The 14,942-nt window shown below is 53.2% G+C and overlaps 1 protein-coding gene across 23 annotated transcripts in view; it reads right to left on the bottom strand.

The window, feature by feature from the left end:
* Positions 1-14,942, bottom strand: part of Zmynd8 (zinc finger MYND-type containing 8) — a 105,337-nt gene that overhangs the window by 1,986 nt on the left and 88,409 nt on the right. For 16 of the 23 annotated variants that reach the window (XM_005002808.4, XM_063248236.1, XM_003467708.5 and 13 more), the window contains 6 exons: positions 9,674-9,754; positions 8,332-8,410; positions 7,577-7,816; positions 5,679-5,839; positions 4,890-4,956; positions 843-926 (listed from right to left, as the gene is read on the bottom strand). In XM_005002808.4, coding sequence (XP_005002865.2) covers positions 843-926; positions 4,890-4,956; positions 5,679-5,839; positions 7,577-7,816; positions 8,332-8,410; positions 9,674-9,754 — 712 coding nt within the window. The remainder of the gene's footprint in view (positions 1-842; positions 927-4,889; positions 4,957-5,678; positions 5,840-7,576; positions 7,817-8,331; positions 8,411-9,673; positions 9,755-14,942) is intronic. The other 7 variants (XM_063248239.1, XM_063248234.1, XM_063248237.1 and 4 more) reach the window with 1 other exon arrangement.

Here is a 14,942-nt window from a genome sequence, read left to right as displayed (position 1 = left end):
GGCCTCAAGGACATGGGCAGAGCTTGAGGTGGCTGAGCCAGAAGCGAGGAGGCAAAGGGAGACCTAGACAAGGTGTCCTGAAGAGCACCCCACTGGATGGGGGCCAGGTCTGCAGGCTCTGCAGGAAGGGGGTGTGTGCTCCCCAGCAGCCACCACAAAGAGCCCACTGGGTGGGCTGAGATCGTTCACCGAGGGCACACGGACTTCCCCCTTTTTAATTTCTCCAAGTGGAAGGTTTGATTAAGAGGCCGAGTGTCAGGCTTAGAGACAGGATTGGAGTGGCCGAGGGAGGGACCCCACGGTCACATACTGGGAGGGACTGCTCTGACAGCTGCGTGGCCAAGCCAAAGGCAGCAGGAGGAGAAAGTTCCCCAAAGGGGGGCCACCACCCTCACGGGGAACTGTCAGTGACCAAAGAGGGGCAGTTTCCAGGAGGCCGAGGGGACGGAGCCGAGCCCTGATCCTGACTCCGCCTCCTCCTCGGGGCTTCCCTTCCGATGCTGCTTTTACTGCCGGGGGCTCTGGGGGTGATGGTCCTGGGCACCCCTACAATATGAGGAAACCCCGCTATGCGGCAGGAGGCCACATCAAGTCCTGCAAGGGCCGCTAGGAGAAGTGGAGACGGGAGCTGCTGAGGGCCGGGGCGGAAGAGTAAGGTTAACGCCCACAAGAAAACCAACGACCGTGATGGGTTGGGGGAGCGAAGAAGAAACAGGGCAAAGCAAGGACCAGGCACTGGAGAGGACAGGAGAGGACACGCCCACGAGAAACACACACACACACACACACACACACACACACAGGGCTTCTCCCGCAGCTTCGGTGAGACGGCTCATACTTACACTTCTGGGCGGGGTAGTTGGGGTGCGGCTGGTGGTCGGTGGTGGTTGGGACATAGGCAGGTTGCTTGTCACACCTTTTGCTAACTGAAGAGATAGCACAGTAGCCTCAGAGTCCGTCCCAGAGCTGTGATTCCGCAAAACCCCACGGGCTCATGGTCCTGCCACCGTCGCTGGGACCAGCAGGTCCCTTCCTAAGTCACCACAATCCAGCTCAGGGCACTCACGGAGCCTACAGCTTTTACACACAGAGCGCAGCAAACCACGGACAGGACGAGTGGACACAGCTAAGCACTACAAGCACGATGACACACAGTGATGCAGCGCTTGGTGACCGAAAAGTCTCAGGATTTTGTGATTCTCAGAAGCAAAAATCCTGGAAGCGCTGGCTCTACCCATCAGCCCATCTGACCAGGGAAACTGAGGCAGGTGCCAGAACCAGGAAGGGTTGGAGACCCCACCCAGGTGATCCAAGAAGGGGCAGGAGTGACCATGTGCCACCCGGGTGAGGGCAGAGGAGACGAAGCGGATGAGGGGCTGGATCCTCCCAATCACATCTGAAGCCAAAGATCCGGAAACACCCGGAGACGAAAGGCGTCTCCATAAAAATCACCGATGTGGCCAAGATCCGGGTAAGCAAACAAACAGAAACAAGACAAAATGAGGAAGAAAGATGAAAACTCAAGAAAGCCCAGGCTGCCCAGTGTCACGGCCACAGGACACAGCAAGAGGCGCCAAGGGCAGCAGTGTGGATGGACCCTGTGACAACGCGGTGGGGCGCGCCTGCACCCTAGAGAGAACATGCAGCAGAGGAGGGAGGAGACGGGCCACCAAGAGGGGCGAGGTGTGGCCCGGCAAGGCAGAGGCTGCCCTGGGCCACGGTCCTCCTGCACCCGGAAAAGAGCAACCTCGGGTACTGGGGTGGGAAGAGAAGGGGCCTGGGCCCTCGGCTCTCCGGGATCTAAAGTCAGAGGCAAGAAGCGGAGGTGTGGAGACACGGCGCGGACAGAGGGAAGGGCGGACGTGGCAGGGCCTGGGCCTGGGCCTGGGCCTGGGCAGGGCTTTCCCATTCTGGATTGCTCCCAGGACTCATCTGCACCTGGTGCCTTGGCGGGAATCTCACAGGAAAGCGAGCAGGAGAGGCCGGGCCCAGCTACGGGGACGGAGGTGCCAGCTCCTCCCAGCCTGCTTCCCAGGGGCTCCTTGGCCCAGAAGGCGGGGAGCAGCTCGGGATGCCCATGGCCCCAGGCTGCATCCCAGACACCCTGCCTGAGGAGCCAGTGGCAGCAGAAGCCGGCTGCGTGCAGAGCAGGGTCTGCCCGCCACCAGGACCCAGCCTCCATCACGGATGGCCTTGGTAAGACAGCAGGAAAGGAGAGGGAGAGAAGGAGAAAGGGAAAGGGAAAGAGAGAGGGGTGCGGGGAGAGAGAGAGAGAGAAGGAAGGAGGGAGGGAGGGCGGGAGGGAGGGAGAGAGATTGAGATCCAGCCCCGAGGACTGAACCCAGAAGCCCTCAAACGGAGGGCTCCCAAAGCTCAAGGTCACCCAATTCAGTCCCCAAAGATTAACTGAGCCACATCCCAGCCCGTTCTATTCTGACACGGTGTCTTACTAAGTCCCCAAACTACCCAGGCTAGGCCTGAACTTGAAATCCTCCTGCTTCAACCTCCCTGAGAGCTGGGATAACAGGTGTAGGCCAGCATGCTGGCTATTTTAGGTTCTGTTTTTTGTGGGATGGAGCCAGGGCCCTGTGCATGCCAGGGAAGCACTCCACCAAACAGCACCCGTGTCCCGCCTCCCTGCAGGTCCACATATGGGGCCGATGCAGGTCTAAGGGCTCCCCCAGGGAGATGGGGTGTGGAGGGTGGATGCAGGGACGGGAGGTATCTCCATGTCCAGGGAAGGGGACAGCCGGGAATCAGGACTCCGGCTGTGATGAAGGCCAGGCCCGCAGTGGCAGCCAGCGCTGACCTCACAGGCAGAGGTGGCAAACAGTGTGGGGCGCCGATGCGGAAGGTGGGGTCCCAGGCTAATGAAGGAATCTGGGGAGCTGAGGGTGGGGTTAGGACCGCTGCCCATGGAGTCAGTCAGTGATGAAGACACAGAGTCTGCTCCCGAGTGACATCAGTGCACGGGGTGGAGGAGTCACGGGAAGAGCTGGGGCCACAGTGGTGGTAACCCCAGGAAGCACCGACGCCCCACTCTGCAGCCCCCTCTGACTTAAAACAGAAGCAAGGAGCCCCCGAATCTCCTCGCCCTGTGGTTGTGGCCCTCAGTTCCTCCTCAGTGTCCCAGAAACAGTGACTGTGCCCACACGGGTGGGGTATCCCTGTGCCCAGTGTGTGCAGTGCCTGCCCTTCCGGGAGCCGCAGCAAGCCGCCGCCTCTGGCCACCTCCCCAGCCCCGCCGAGATGGGGTTTCCTGCCTTGCTCAGGTCCCGTTCATCTGCTCCCTGCCAGAGTCCTTTTCACGCCTCTCCTGACACCGGGGTGCCCTAGAGACACCTGCTTTCCTGCCACCCAGAACAGGGCACCGGGTCAGACACCATGCAGCCCGCCTGCTGGCCCTTTACAAAAATATGCGTGCCAGGCCCTGGCGTAGTGAGCACCTCACTCACCTCAGAGACAGGAGGGCAGGCGCTCCCAGCCACCGGCACGGGCTCCTCCTGCCCAGCCCCCAGGAAGGGGCATCACCAGCGCCCCGAACGCCACAGCCCTCAAACTGCTGCCTGCTCTGAAACCCAGCATTCCCCGACTTGGGCTCTCCTGTGCCACCCTGGTGCTTTTCGCCCAGCCGCTGTTTGTCTTTCTGTTTGTCTGGCTTTAATGCTTTTTACTTACTTCTGAGTTAAATTTTAAAAGACTCTCATCACCACCAGGGGCACAAAGATCAATTTTGCTTGGTAAACAGAGGCAACTCTTCAAATTAACATAACAAAAACTCTTTCCCAAAGGAAGTCCCACATTTTGGGGGACACCAGGCTGTTAGAACCCAAAGTGCACTCTGGGTGGCAGAGGCTTCAAAGGACCCGAGATACCAACGATTTCAGCGCCACGCTGCTCCTGGGCCTCCCGGAGGGAAGAAGCGCGACTGGGGAGTGGGCTCCTCTTCCACCTTCAAGAGCCGAGGAGCGAGGCCAGCAGCGTCCAGCTCAGCTCGCTGCCCCATGCCTCTTAATTCTTTGAGACCGGTCCCCAGGCTACACTCACACTATTTCCCTGCCTCAGTCTCTCCTGTAACTGGGATAAGGGGCGGTGCCACACCCAGGGGAACCCGCCTTTTAATAAATCCTGTACTTGAATCATCCTCAGTGCCAAGCTCATGTTCTCCCCGGAGTCAGCTCCTGCCACTCTGTCAGAGCTCTGCCATCTAAGCCCACGCCCCCAGGGTCCTGCCCCCTCGGGAAAGGTCGCTAGCCATCATCACGACGGGCCTTGCTTCAAGCTCTATGTGTTCAACTGGCAAAAGTGAAATTAAATTTTTGCTATTCAGCTAATGAGAATCAGTCATCAGGCAAAAGCATCTTGGAGCTCAGAGGACAGACACGAATCCCCAGAAAACTCCTCCACAAGGCAGGCACATTGCTGAAGTCCTCCACATGACCAAACTGGTCTAGGAGGAAACAGGAAAAAGACTTCTCGGGCTAGGAAAGGAAGCCTGCTCAAACCCCACCGACGGTTCCAGAAGTCTCCAGAAAACCCCCTTGGCCTGCCCAGGTGTCCCTCCACACAGACGGTCCTTCCACACGGCCTGGACCCGTCTGAGGCTCAGGTGCCCTCATGCACCCAACACGGCGGGGCTTCCCAGCGCTTTACCTCATGGCTCCCCTGAGGGCAGAACCTCGTGTGCAAATGAGCTGTCACATGCATTCCCCGGTCAGCCAAACCGGGCAAGTCTGCCCAGTGTGGGGAGGGGCTGGCCTGGACACGCCCTCACCCCCACAGGCCCCCAAGGCGCCCCGAGTCATCCTTAAACCACTTGTTCTCCCCGACAAGATGGCTGCGCACCTGCCCCACGTTCAGCACCATCCGCCCACCAGAGGGCAACATACCAGAGCCTTGGCTGGAGCCCAGGAGAATGGAGGAGGGCGTCTCTCTGGAGCCAGAAAGGTCGAGGGTCTAGAGACACAAAACAAAGATGGATTCAGGACGCTGGGAAACCGAGTGTGTCGTGACAGTGTTCCCCACTCCCCGTAAGGCATCTCAGTGCCCGTCCCCGTTGTGGTCAGGTGACAGCCGCGTCACGCAGGTTCCACACGCCTGTGCTGTCCCCAGACTCAACACCAGAGCACAGCACTACGTGGCCGGCCCCTCGCTCAGCACTAGTCTCGGCTTCTAGAGCATTCTGTGTCTGAAACTCTCAGAACCCTCGCCACCTCCATCAATTCCCTTTATTATCATGTTAGCCTTGTACTAAGGAACAATACCACTGAAACGAGTGTTTTTCCTGATAGCGTGGTTTTGGTTTTCCCTGTGTATCAAACGGGTGAAAAGGTAAAAACTGATTAGTGTGCCTGTAAACAGTCTTTGCATAAAATTAATGTCACACACCACATGGTAGAAAATGAGCAGGTGCCACCTTCACGATCCAAGCTGGTACAATTAGCAATTTAAATCTACATCAACTAAAATTAACTAAAACTGAAAACCCAGGTCCTTGGTCACGTGAGCCACATTCTGAGTCCTCCACAGCGGCAGGCGATGGTCCCTGTGCTGGGCACGCGTAAGGCACACTGGTGAGACTGCTGCACCCTGCGGTCCTGCCAGGGACCACGGGGAGAGGCCCGAAGCAGCTCCCAGGCAAGAAGGTGGGGGTCACCCGACGTGACCAGGCCCCTCACCGAGCCACTGTCCTTGCTCTTCTCGGCCGATGGCTCCTTCTCCTTGGAGGCACTGGCCGTGTCCGCAGGGGCTGCTTGGGTGCCGGAGGTGCTCCCCTGGGAAGGTTTGCTTAGTGTTTCTGTGTTCACCTCGGCATCCGCTTCCTGCTGAGGGGCGGTAGCTGGGGACAAGGAGGAAAGAAAGAAGCCAAATGTATGGTTTTGGGCCTCACTGGCAGCCCCACGGCTGGGCTCCAATGTGGCCAAACAAGCTCAGCAAAGCAGGTGGCTACAAGCCCATCCCACAGACCCAGGCCTCCTGGCCAGAAGCTGCGTTCCTACTAGCTTCTACTGCTCAGCAATTCAAGTTTCCGATCACTCTGGGAGGGAAGCACAGTCTCGGAGCAATGACCCTCATCCACGCCAGTCAACCATGACTACGCAGGGAGACACGCTCTCTGTCACAGTGCCCAGGCTCAGACCTGTCTCCACCTTGTGGACTTGTTTTAGTGTGACACAGGGCAAGGGAGCCATGAGAAAGGACCCTGTCAGAGGGAGGCACAGCTCTGCTGGCAGTGGCAGGAACTAGGACGAACAGGGGCATCTGAGAGGAATTTATGGTCAACAGATGTCCTGCCACTAAGAAAGGAAAGCTCAGGGACACCCTGAACATCTCCTGATGACAGCACAAGGCTGCAGACACCGCAGAACTTAGGGAAGGCACCAGGGGACGCGACTCCACTGAAGGAATCGTAAAATAAATCCCCCTAGCTTTACAAATGAACTTTTATAGGTACAAAGCCCTTCCACTCCCCTCCCCCCCATTCTTTGGTACCAGGAATCAAATGCACAACCTCGTCCTTGCCAGGTAGACACCGTGCCACCGCGCTATGTCCCCGTCCCTTCCACCCACTCTTGTAGCGGGGGCTGCCTTTGAGCTGGCACAGGGAAGGTAAGGCGCTGTGACACAGATCCTGTGGTCCACAAAGCCTAACGTATTCTCTGTGGCCCCTCCCACAAGAAGCGTGCGGGTCCCTACGCTGGAAGTTCTCAAATGGAAATCACGTAGCTCTTTTACAGATCTGCCATGTACCACCTTGTGTTATTTGTAAGTATTTTTAATACATTCTTTAAGATGGAGACTTTTAGTTATTATTATTTTTCTATAGAGTGCTGAGGATTGAAACCAGGGCCTGTGAAGGCCAGACTAGCATTACACCCAGGAGCTCCACTTCCAGACCAAGACTTTAATTCTAACTACAGCAGGCTAGCAGGGGTGGTCATAGTGAACATTAACCGCAAAGATTCACTTTTCGGTGTTACAGTGAAGTCCGCAAACGCGGAGCGAGCGCCCCCTGCAGGAGGCACTGGGCTTGCAGCTTCACCTTCTCTCTTAGGCTGACTGCAAATGCTCTGGAGCAGCCTCAGTGACAGCTCTGCTGCAAACCCAAATGTTTCCTCAGGAACTGAAATTCAGATTATTTAAAGCCCTAGCTCCATTAATCCCCAGAAGAGCAGAGGTTCTCAGTGTCAGTACCACGCACACTCAGCCAGATCACTGTGCTCCGAGGCCCGCACTATATACTGCAGGATGTCGGGACATCCCTGCAAAGGAGTCAAGATCAAAAACCACCGGGCCATGGGCTAGGGATACAGCTCAGCACATAAGCACCTGGCTGGCAAGCTCAAGGTCCTGAGTTCAATTCCTAATATAAAAAAAAAAAAAAAGAAAAGAAAACCCACCAGGCCACAAGTCTCAGCAACGTGGCTGCACCTCACTCTCACATGCACACGATGTGACTGTGAGACGGAGCGACAAGGTCGGCCAGGCACCCTTGGGGCACTGACCCCAACCCAGGCCCTGTGGCCCACAGGAGGCCGACACCCGGCCGCTGCAGGGGCAGGCGGGCGCCCGTTACCTGACTGGGTGCAGGACTTCATGTGCTCGGGCCAGTGGGCCTGCTGGCAGGGGTAGTCGCAGTAGCTGGTGTTCCAGCAGCAGTAGAAGATGGCCTCCTTCTTGCAGTTGGCACACCACTGCTTCTTCTTGGTCTCGTCCACCGCCTGCTGCTTCTCCAGCTCCAGCTGCTTCTTCACCTCGGCGATGAGCCGGTCCCGCTCCTGCTCCAGGCTCTGCCGCATCTCAGCCATGGTCAGCTCTGGCGGGGGAGGAAAGGACAGTGGCACACATCCCGACTCGAAGTGCCCCCGCTGGCTGCGGATGCCGGCTGGTACCCTAACGCTGAGCCCCACGGTGAACCTCACCCGAATCCATGATGGGAATTTCAACGGCAGTGTAAGGCTTTTCCCCATCTAGGAACACTTACACAACAACTGCAGGCGCAGGCCTGAACACACATAAATACTAACTCAGGTAGTCTTTATAATGACCAAATCCTTCTGGGTACTATCCTCCTACCCCTCTCCAGAGGGGAAACAGAGGCACCAGCTGACAAGGCAGCACGAAGCCTACTTCACAGAAAGACCTTTTTTCTTTCTTTTTTTTTTTTTTGTACCAGGAATTGGATTCAGGACCCTGCGATTTCCACGCAGGCGCCTGTCCTGATTAGCTATTTCCCCAGCCCCAGACATACTTTCTTATAGGAGGAATCTATCAGCTAGGACACTGTGGCTGATCTTTATGCTAACAGTCCAGCCTTCAAACGGGCCTCACCCAAGTTGTGTTTCATCTCGGACAGCTCCTGCTGGTGCAGCCACTGCAGCTTCTCGATCTCGATCCTCAGCCTGCGGATCTGCAACGAGAGCAGAGTAAGGGCCAGGCCGGCCCAAGGGACCCCCGGGGGCTGACCCAGGCTGCAGGTGACTGGCTCGGTGCTGACGTCCCACAGCTCCACAACACAGATGGGGGAACCTGGGTGAACCCTAAGTCACAAGAATACTGTTGCAGAAACAACAGAGGCTGATTCCCTTTTCAAAAAAAAAAAAAAAAAAAATATATATATATATATATATATAAGCAGAGAAAGCCACAGAAAGTGAAGATATTTTCATGTAAATAAAACATCAAAAAACTGATAATTTTGGACGAAACATTAGGTGGCTATAACCATCATATATAGGGCATAGAAAGGTCCAGAGTCCCGCACCTGCAATTCCAAAACCCAACAGCTAATAATCACACATCTTTTCAAAGATGGACAAACTGGGGCCAAAGTGATATAGAAAGAAAAAGTAAACTGAGCTGAAGTGATAAAGCCATTTCCATGTGTCATTGTCACAGCAAGGCAGCTTGCCGCCAATGCCAATGACCATGTCTGGAGTCACTGCTGGCTGTCACAACTAGAGAGAGCGACTCGGCATTTAGGGGTGCAGGCCAGCACTGGTGGTGAACATGCCACACCCCAGGATGCCCCAGGGCAGGGGCTGCGTGGGGCAAACATCAGTCACACTGACCTTGAGGAAACCATTCGTACCAAGCAGTGTGAATAATCACATTTCACTACAGATCACATTTCACTACAGAAGTACAGGGTCTAACTCTAGGGCTGCATGTTACCTCTCTAAAACTCGAAAAATGCTGGCATGCATCTGGATCAGAAGGGGTAATATGCACCTATGCTTTCTCTCTATTGTCGTTTTGTTTTCTTTTTTGGAGACAAGCTCCCCCTATGAAGCCCAGGCTGATCCTCCTGCCTCAGTCTCCCAGATGCTGGGATTGCGGGCAGATGCCAGCACATCTGGCATGGACCTATAAGCACACACCTGTCCTTATCCCCAGTACAATCACCAAGAAGGTCACACTAATAAAAAGAAAACTAACATACATATTCAACTCACTCCCACTCCCAGTGGGTTAACACAACCATGGTGCTGGTTGTTCAATTAGAAGTGAACAAATCACACAGTGCAGGGCACCAGCCTGCACCTGGCCAAGTGAGAAGCACCCGCCTCCACCCACAGCCAGCAGGCACCAGCGCAGGGACCCCTGCAGGGTTTCTGGGCAGCTTCCTTGTGTGCAGCCACAGCAAAGGAAGAACTCATGTGTCATCTCTGACCTCCGCTATTGTGCTTCCAGTAGTGTTTTTGGAAAGATCGTTATATATTTCCGTCATGGTTCCTTTTATCGCATCCATCATCTGAAAGATAAAAACAGAAACAATTCGCATGATCGCTCTCTGTGGCTTTTAGAAGGGGGCATCAATCTAACACCAATGCGAGTGACGCAGCAGCTCTCAAGCCTAGGAGACAGTGTCCCTCTTGAGACACTGGTCATTTTTGGAGGTTGTGACAGGGGAGGGAGCGGAGGACAGACTGCAGCTGGGACCCAGTGGGAGGAAACTGGGGGTGCTGACGGATGCCTCACAGTGTCCAAGACGTCCCACAGCCAAGAACGACCTCCTTCCTGCGACCTCCATCACGACACTGAGGCGGAGAAAGCCTGATACTAAGCAAGGCGAGAATCACCACAGTTCCGGTCTCCTGCTCTGGAGGGCGACACAACTGTAGCGCTGGCTTGCCTGCCACGGCCGCTGAGCCCCTGGATGTTTTACTTAAGCCAATGAGGGCGAGATCATTTTGCTTTGCTACTATTAATTCTTTATCCTTTCAAAAACAAAAGTGTGTTTTAAAGAAAGGTAATTCATACAACACACAACTCACCATTCAAGTGCACAGTTAGGGGCAGAGGCGTACCCCAGTGGTACAGCACAGGACCGGAGGACTAAGACCCGCTCAACCCGTGGCATCAAAAATGTAAAAAAAAAAAGAAGCAAATGCCTCTTTCCCATGGCTTTTAACATATTTGGTTACATATCCATCATCACAATTCTAGAACTTTTACTGCTCCCCAAAAAGAACTCTTTCCCTTTTAGCCAATTCTCCCCACATCACCCCCTCCGTGTCTCCTTGACAACCACTAATTTGCTTTCTGCAAATCTCTATGGATTTTCTTGCTCTGGACATTGTGTATAAATGGGCTCTCACAATATGCAGGCCAGGTGACTGCGTCCAGGCTGACTCCGGCCATAGCAGGGGTGAGAGCCTCGTTCCTTTTTCTAGTGCACCGGGCAGATGTCCCTGCGCTGGCCTTTTAACGGCTTTGATCTGGCCACTGCCTCGAAGCCCATGTGGCACCCTCTCCTTCTTTAACCACCTGACCCCTGCAGGCATCAGCAAGTTTGCTCAGCAGCCAGCCAGGCCTCTGCTTAGCGAATGCTGTGGGATGAAACGCCTCTTCTCCTAACCCCGGCTGGCTGACCCTGGCACTGCACAGCAGGGACACGGGGGACAGGGGAGCAGACAGCGTCGCAGGCCTGCCCCACTGCTGCCGGTCCCTCCCGTGCTTTCCAGAATCTCCTGTTCCGCAGGAAGGCGGGACCAAGTGCACCCTGGCCTCTGCTGAGTTTCTGCTCATCATCTGTACTCGGGGTCTCGGGTTCCTCATGGAAAACCAAAGATAACAACAGGGACCCCCAGCAGGTTGTACACAGGGAATAAATGAGAAAAACACGCAGCAAAGCCCAGCTGCCTTAACACCCGTTCCCGAGGTAAATGTTCTGTTCATCATATTTTTACAGAGAAACATACTTGTATGAGTCTGCAATTGCTAACTGCTGCCAACCCCCACTTCACCCCAGAATGAGAGTCCAGTGAATAAAATATCTGTGGAGATATCCGTTCTCCGCGTGCCGCGGGGCCCACACAGGCAGCTGCCAGCACAAACACACGCGCTCTGTGCAACGGTTGTGTTTCAAGACTCCCAGATCACCACTGAGCCGATCAGGCCCATACAAAAAACACAACCAAAGTGCTGCACTTACAAAGTGGATGGAAATCAATACATTACTAACGCAATGCTTACATTCCATTTTCAAGATATCATGAATTTGTGGGCTGCCTTTCACTTCCAAATATAGCAAAGAACTCAACATTAATAATAAAAGTCTCTCTCTGCCAAAACACACAAACGTGGGTCTTCAACTCCAAGTCGCGCAGGACACAGGAGGGTTCACCCCCCCGCCGCCAGGCTCCTGTCCATTTCTGTAAACTATAAGGAAAACATTTACCAAGCCAGGTCGTTCCCGACTTTTGCTGTTAGAGGAAAGGGGGCCGCAGGGGCTCGGAAAGGGGGCTTGGTGCAAACCACAAGCCAAGTCCACCTGGTAGGTCTCCGCTTATCCATTTGTAAACAAAGAGCTTGGACCAAATCAATAGCCGACGATACCAGGGTCTGAGAACAGAGTCGCAGATTACGTAGGTGACAGCGGACACTTCTTGGGTTAGGAACGAAACGCCACCTTTCAATTCCCTGGTAACCGCAGGGAATGCTGCAGCTGGAAAGGTTCACTTTGCTGCTGTCACCTTCAACACAAGCTCCCTTTTCAAAACAAGAAAAATGGACCTAGGCCTCAAATCTCGAGACAGAAATTGAATCAGGTGGGATTAAACTTTTTTTTTAAGTTTTTAAGCGAAGCTGACTGAAATAAAATGAATTATATTTAAACAAAAATTTTAGCCAAGTCATTCTGTCAGCAGGTAAGAAAACAATCATGAATGGCGAGAACTGTCTGACCTCTGAATCTTTCTGCTTTTGTTAGATTGAATTCAGGGCTTCACTAAGCCACCTCCCCAGTCCTTTTTAATTTTTATCATTTTAATTTTGACACAGGGTCTTGCTGTCAGGAAGCTGAGCAGACTGAGCTTAAACTTTTGATCTTCTTGCCTCAGCTTCCCAGAGTGCTCAGATTATAGGTGTGCACCACCCGGCCTAGCCAAATCCTTCCTGTTCTGAACCCCAGGGTTTCTAGGACAGTTCAAACATTTTCCTGAAAAGAAGGATAGGCACTCTAATTAAGAAACAAAATTAGGGTCAGGGATAGAGCTCAGGCACGTGCAAAGTCCTGAGTTTGATTGTTAGTACAAAAAAAAAAAAAACTAAACAAGGTCCAAGGCACAGTTCCATCACCTCATCGGCCACACTAAAGCTTGCGTGAAGTTGCTGGAGAGACGTGCACAGGTCTGCGGACCCTGAACGCTGAATTCACAGCCCAGTCTGGCCAGGTTAAGCACACGCTGAGAGGCTGGCCACCACCCTGCAAACTGCAACTCTGCCACTCATCAGCTGGGGACTCCAGATCAGGACACAGCGCTGCTGGGCTTCACTTTCTCATCTATAAAACTGGAACGATGGTAACACCCACCTAATCAACCAGGGGCAAAGACTGAAGGAAAACCGATGACAAGTGCTCTGAACAGCGTGTGGCCCAGAGCAGCCGCTGTGCAGACACGAGCCTCTGTCACTGCTGTCTCGCCCAGGACGGACCAAGTCTACAATGGCTCCTAGAGATCCTGACTCTGGTTCCTGTGGGCATGTGCAGTCTCTCCTATTACCACCAGACTCTAGGAAGCTTTAAAGCTCAGCCCTGAGCAAGTGGACCCTTCCCCATGAGCCCCCTCTGTGAGCTCCGAATCATGGTGGACACCAGGTAGAGGTGTAAGGTCCCAAGGCAGAAGGCCCACCTCACAGAAACCAAAAGATCACAGGTGTGAGTGCTGGCTGAAATCTCTAAGCTTTGCTGATTCCAGTACACAGCTAAAGATAACAATGACATCTTGCTAGAAGGAAGAAAAAGGAAAATCTAAGAATTACATGTTGTCATGGTTTATATCGGTGGCTCCCAGGCCTCACGCCTTTGCATTGTGCATTTATGATTGGTTCATTGTCTAACGCTTGGATTGATGGTGTCAGTGCTGCACCGGCCTAGGGGTGGAGCCAGGATGTAATCCAATGGCAGGAAGAAGGTGTCTCTATCTCTTACCAATTTATATCTTGCTGTTTGCAGCCGCCATGAACTGCAGCCCCACCGTGCCACCCTGCCTTGGAGCCAACTGAGTATGGACTGAAACCTCCAAAAACTGTAAGAAATAAACCTTTCCTTTCCCAACATTGGGCTTCAGGTATTAGCAACGAGTAAAAAGTTCAGCATCAGGTATTTTGTCTCAGCAACGAGTAAAAAGTAACTAAGACACATGTGTATCTCACAATCTAGATTTTACAAATTCTACTTTGAACTCAATATATTAAAGCAGCTCTTTATTACAAAGCTTGACCTTTTCGTTAAAAAAAAAAAAAAAAAAAAAAAAAACCTAAGGGCCGGGATATAACCCAGTGGCACATGCACCTGTCTGACAAGTACAAGGCAGTGAGCTCAGTTCCCAGTACCAAAAAGACAAATAAGTAAAATAAAATAAAATAAAATTTTAAAATCTAGAAACAACTCTTCAACCATTCTCTATAAACTTGAAATTAACTCATTTGTAACTAACCAGGCAGTAATTTGCTCATTAGTTAAGAATGCCTTACTAGTACTGTGCAGTTCACTACGCAGTCTATTACCAGGTGGTGCTGTGGAGCCAGCTCAATGCACACATAGCAGATTACTGGCTATTAAGTTATTCACAGTACTTCGCCCAAAAGCGAGGTAGGCAACATGCACTCTCAGCAACTTCCACAGCAGGCACCCGCCCAATGCCAGGCACCCTTCTGGTCTCGGTGGGGAGCAAGCAGACTGTCGGAGCCAGGGCTCCTGGATCGTTATTCTCCTGGGGGTCTACGGACGGGAGTCAGCACCTCAGCCCAGAGATCCCCCAGGACGCAGCATTTCATTCACCTAATCTCAACAATGACCCTAGAGGCACCTGGTAAATGGGGAGAAACAGTGAAGCCCTGCAGAGTGGCTGGGAAAAGACACACCGTGGGCCATTTGCCCACCATGCCATGGACAAAGACTGTGCCCCGAGGATGCGGTGACATGAGGGAGGGGATCCCGAGCTCCCCAGTCTCTCTTGGTTCCAGCAAAAAACAAGGCGCAGGCCTCTTGCTTTGTAAACCTCATGCAACTTCCAAGTACAAACCACACCAGCGTGGTCAGCTTCTGGTTTCAGCACTTTGAGGGAAATCGGTCCTTAATGAGCAATTTAAATTCCCAAGGGTAATCCCAATTCTATTTTGCATTTTAAGGACTGCCTCTATAATCTAATTTGGAATAAGAATCACTCCGTTCTGTATTTTTCTATTAAGAACCAACTTGAGGCCAGAAGGTAAGAACCAGGCAAAGTCCTCTTTAAAAACAGGCTCTTGGGGCCGGGGTTTAGTTCAGTGGCACAAGTGCCTGCCTGGCAAGCACGAGGTCGTAAATTCAATCCCTGGTACCAAAAAATTTTACAAAACGTAGCAAAACAAAAAACAGGGTCTTCTCTCCTAAACACTCCCGCAACCTGCAAGATTAGAGCCTGAAGCGTTCCCATCAGGAAGCCAGCTCTCCC

This window comes from Cavia porcellus, unplaced genomic scaffold, assembly GCF_034190915.1.
Source record: "Cavia porcellus strain 051 isolate PalLab524CR breed Dunkin Hartley unplaced genomic scaffold, mCavPor4.1 scaffold_5, whole genome shotgun sequence".
NCBI lineage: Eukaryota > Metazoa > Chordata > Mammalia > Rodentia > Caviidae > Cavia > Cavia porcellus.
The sequence above is the reverse complement of the archived record's forward strand: the minus strand, read 5'-3'. Positions and strand labels throughout refer to the sequence as shown.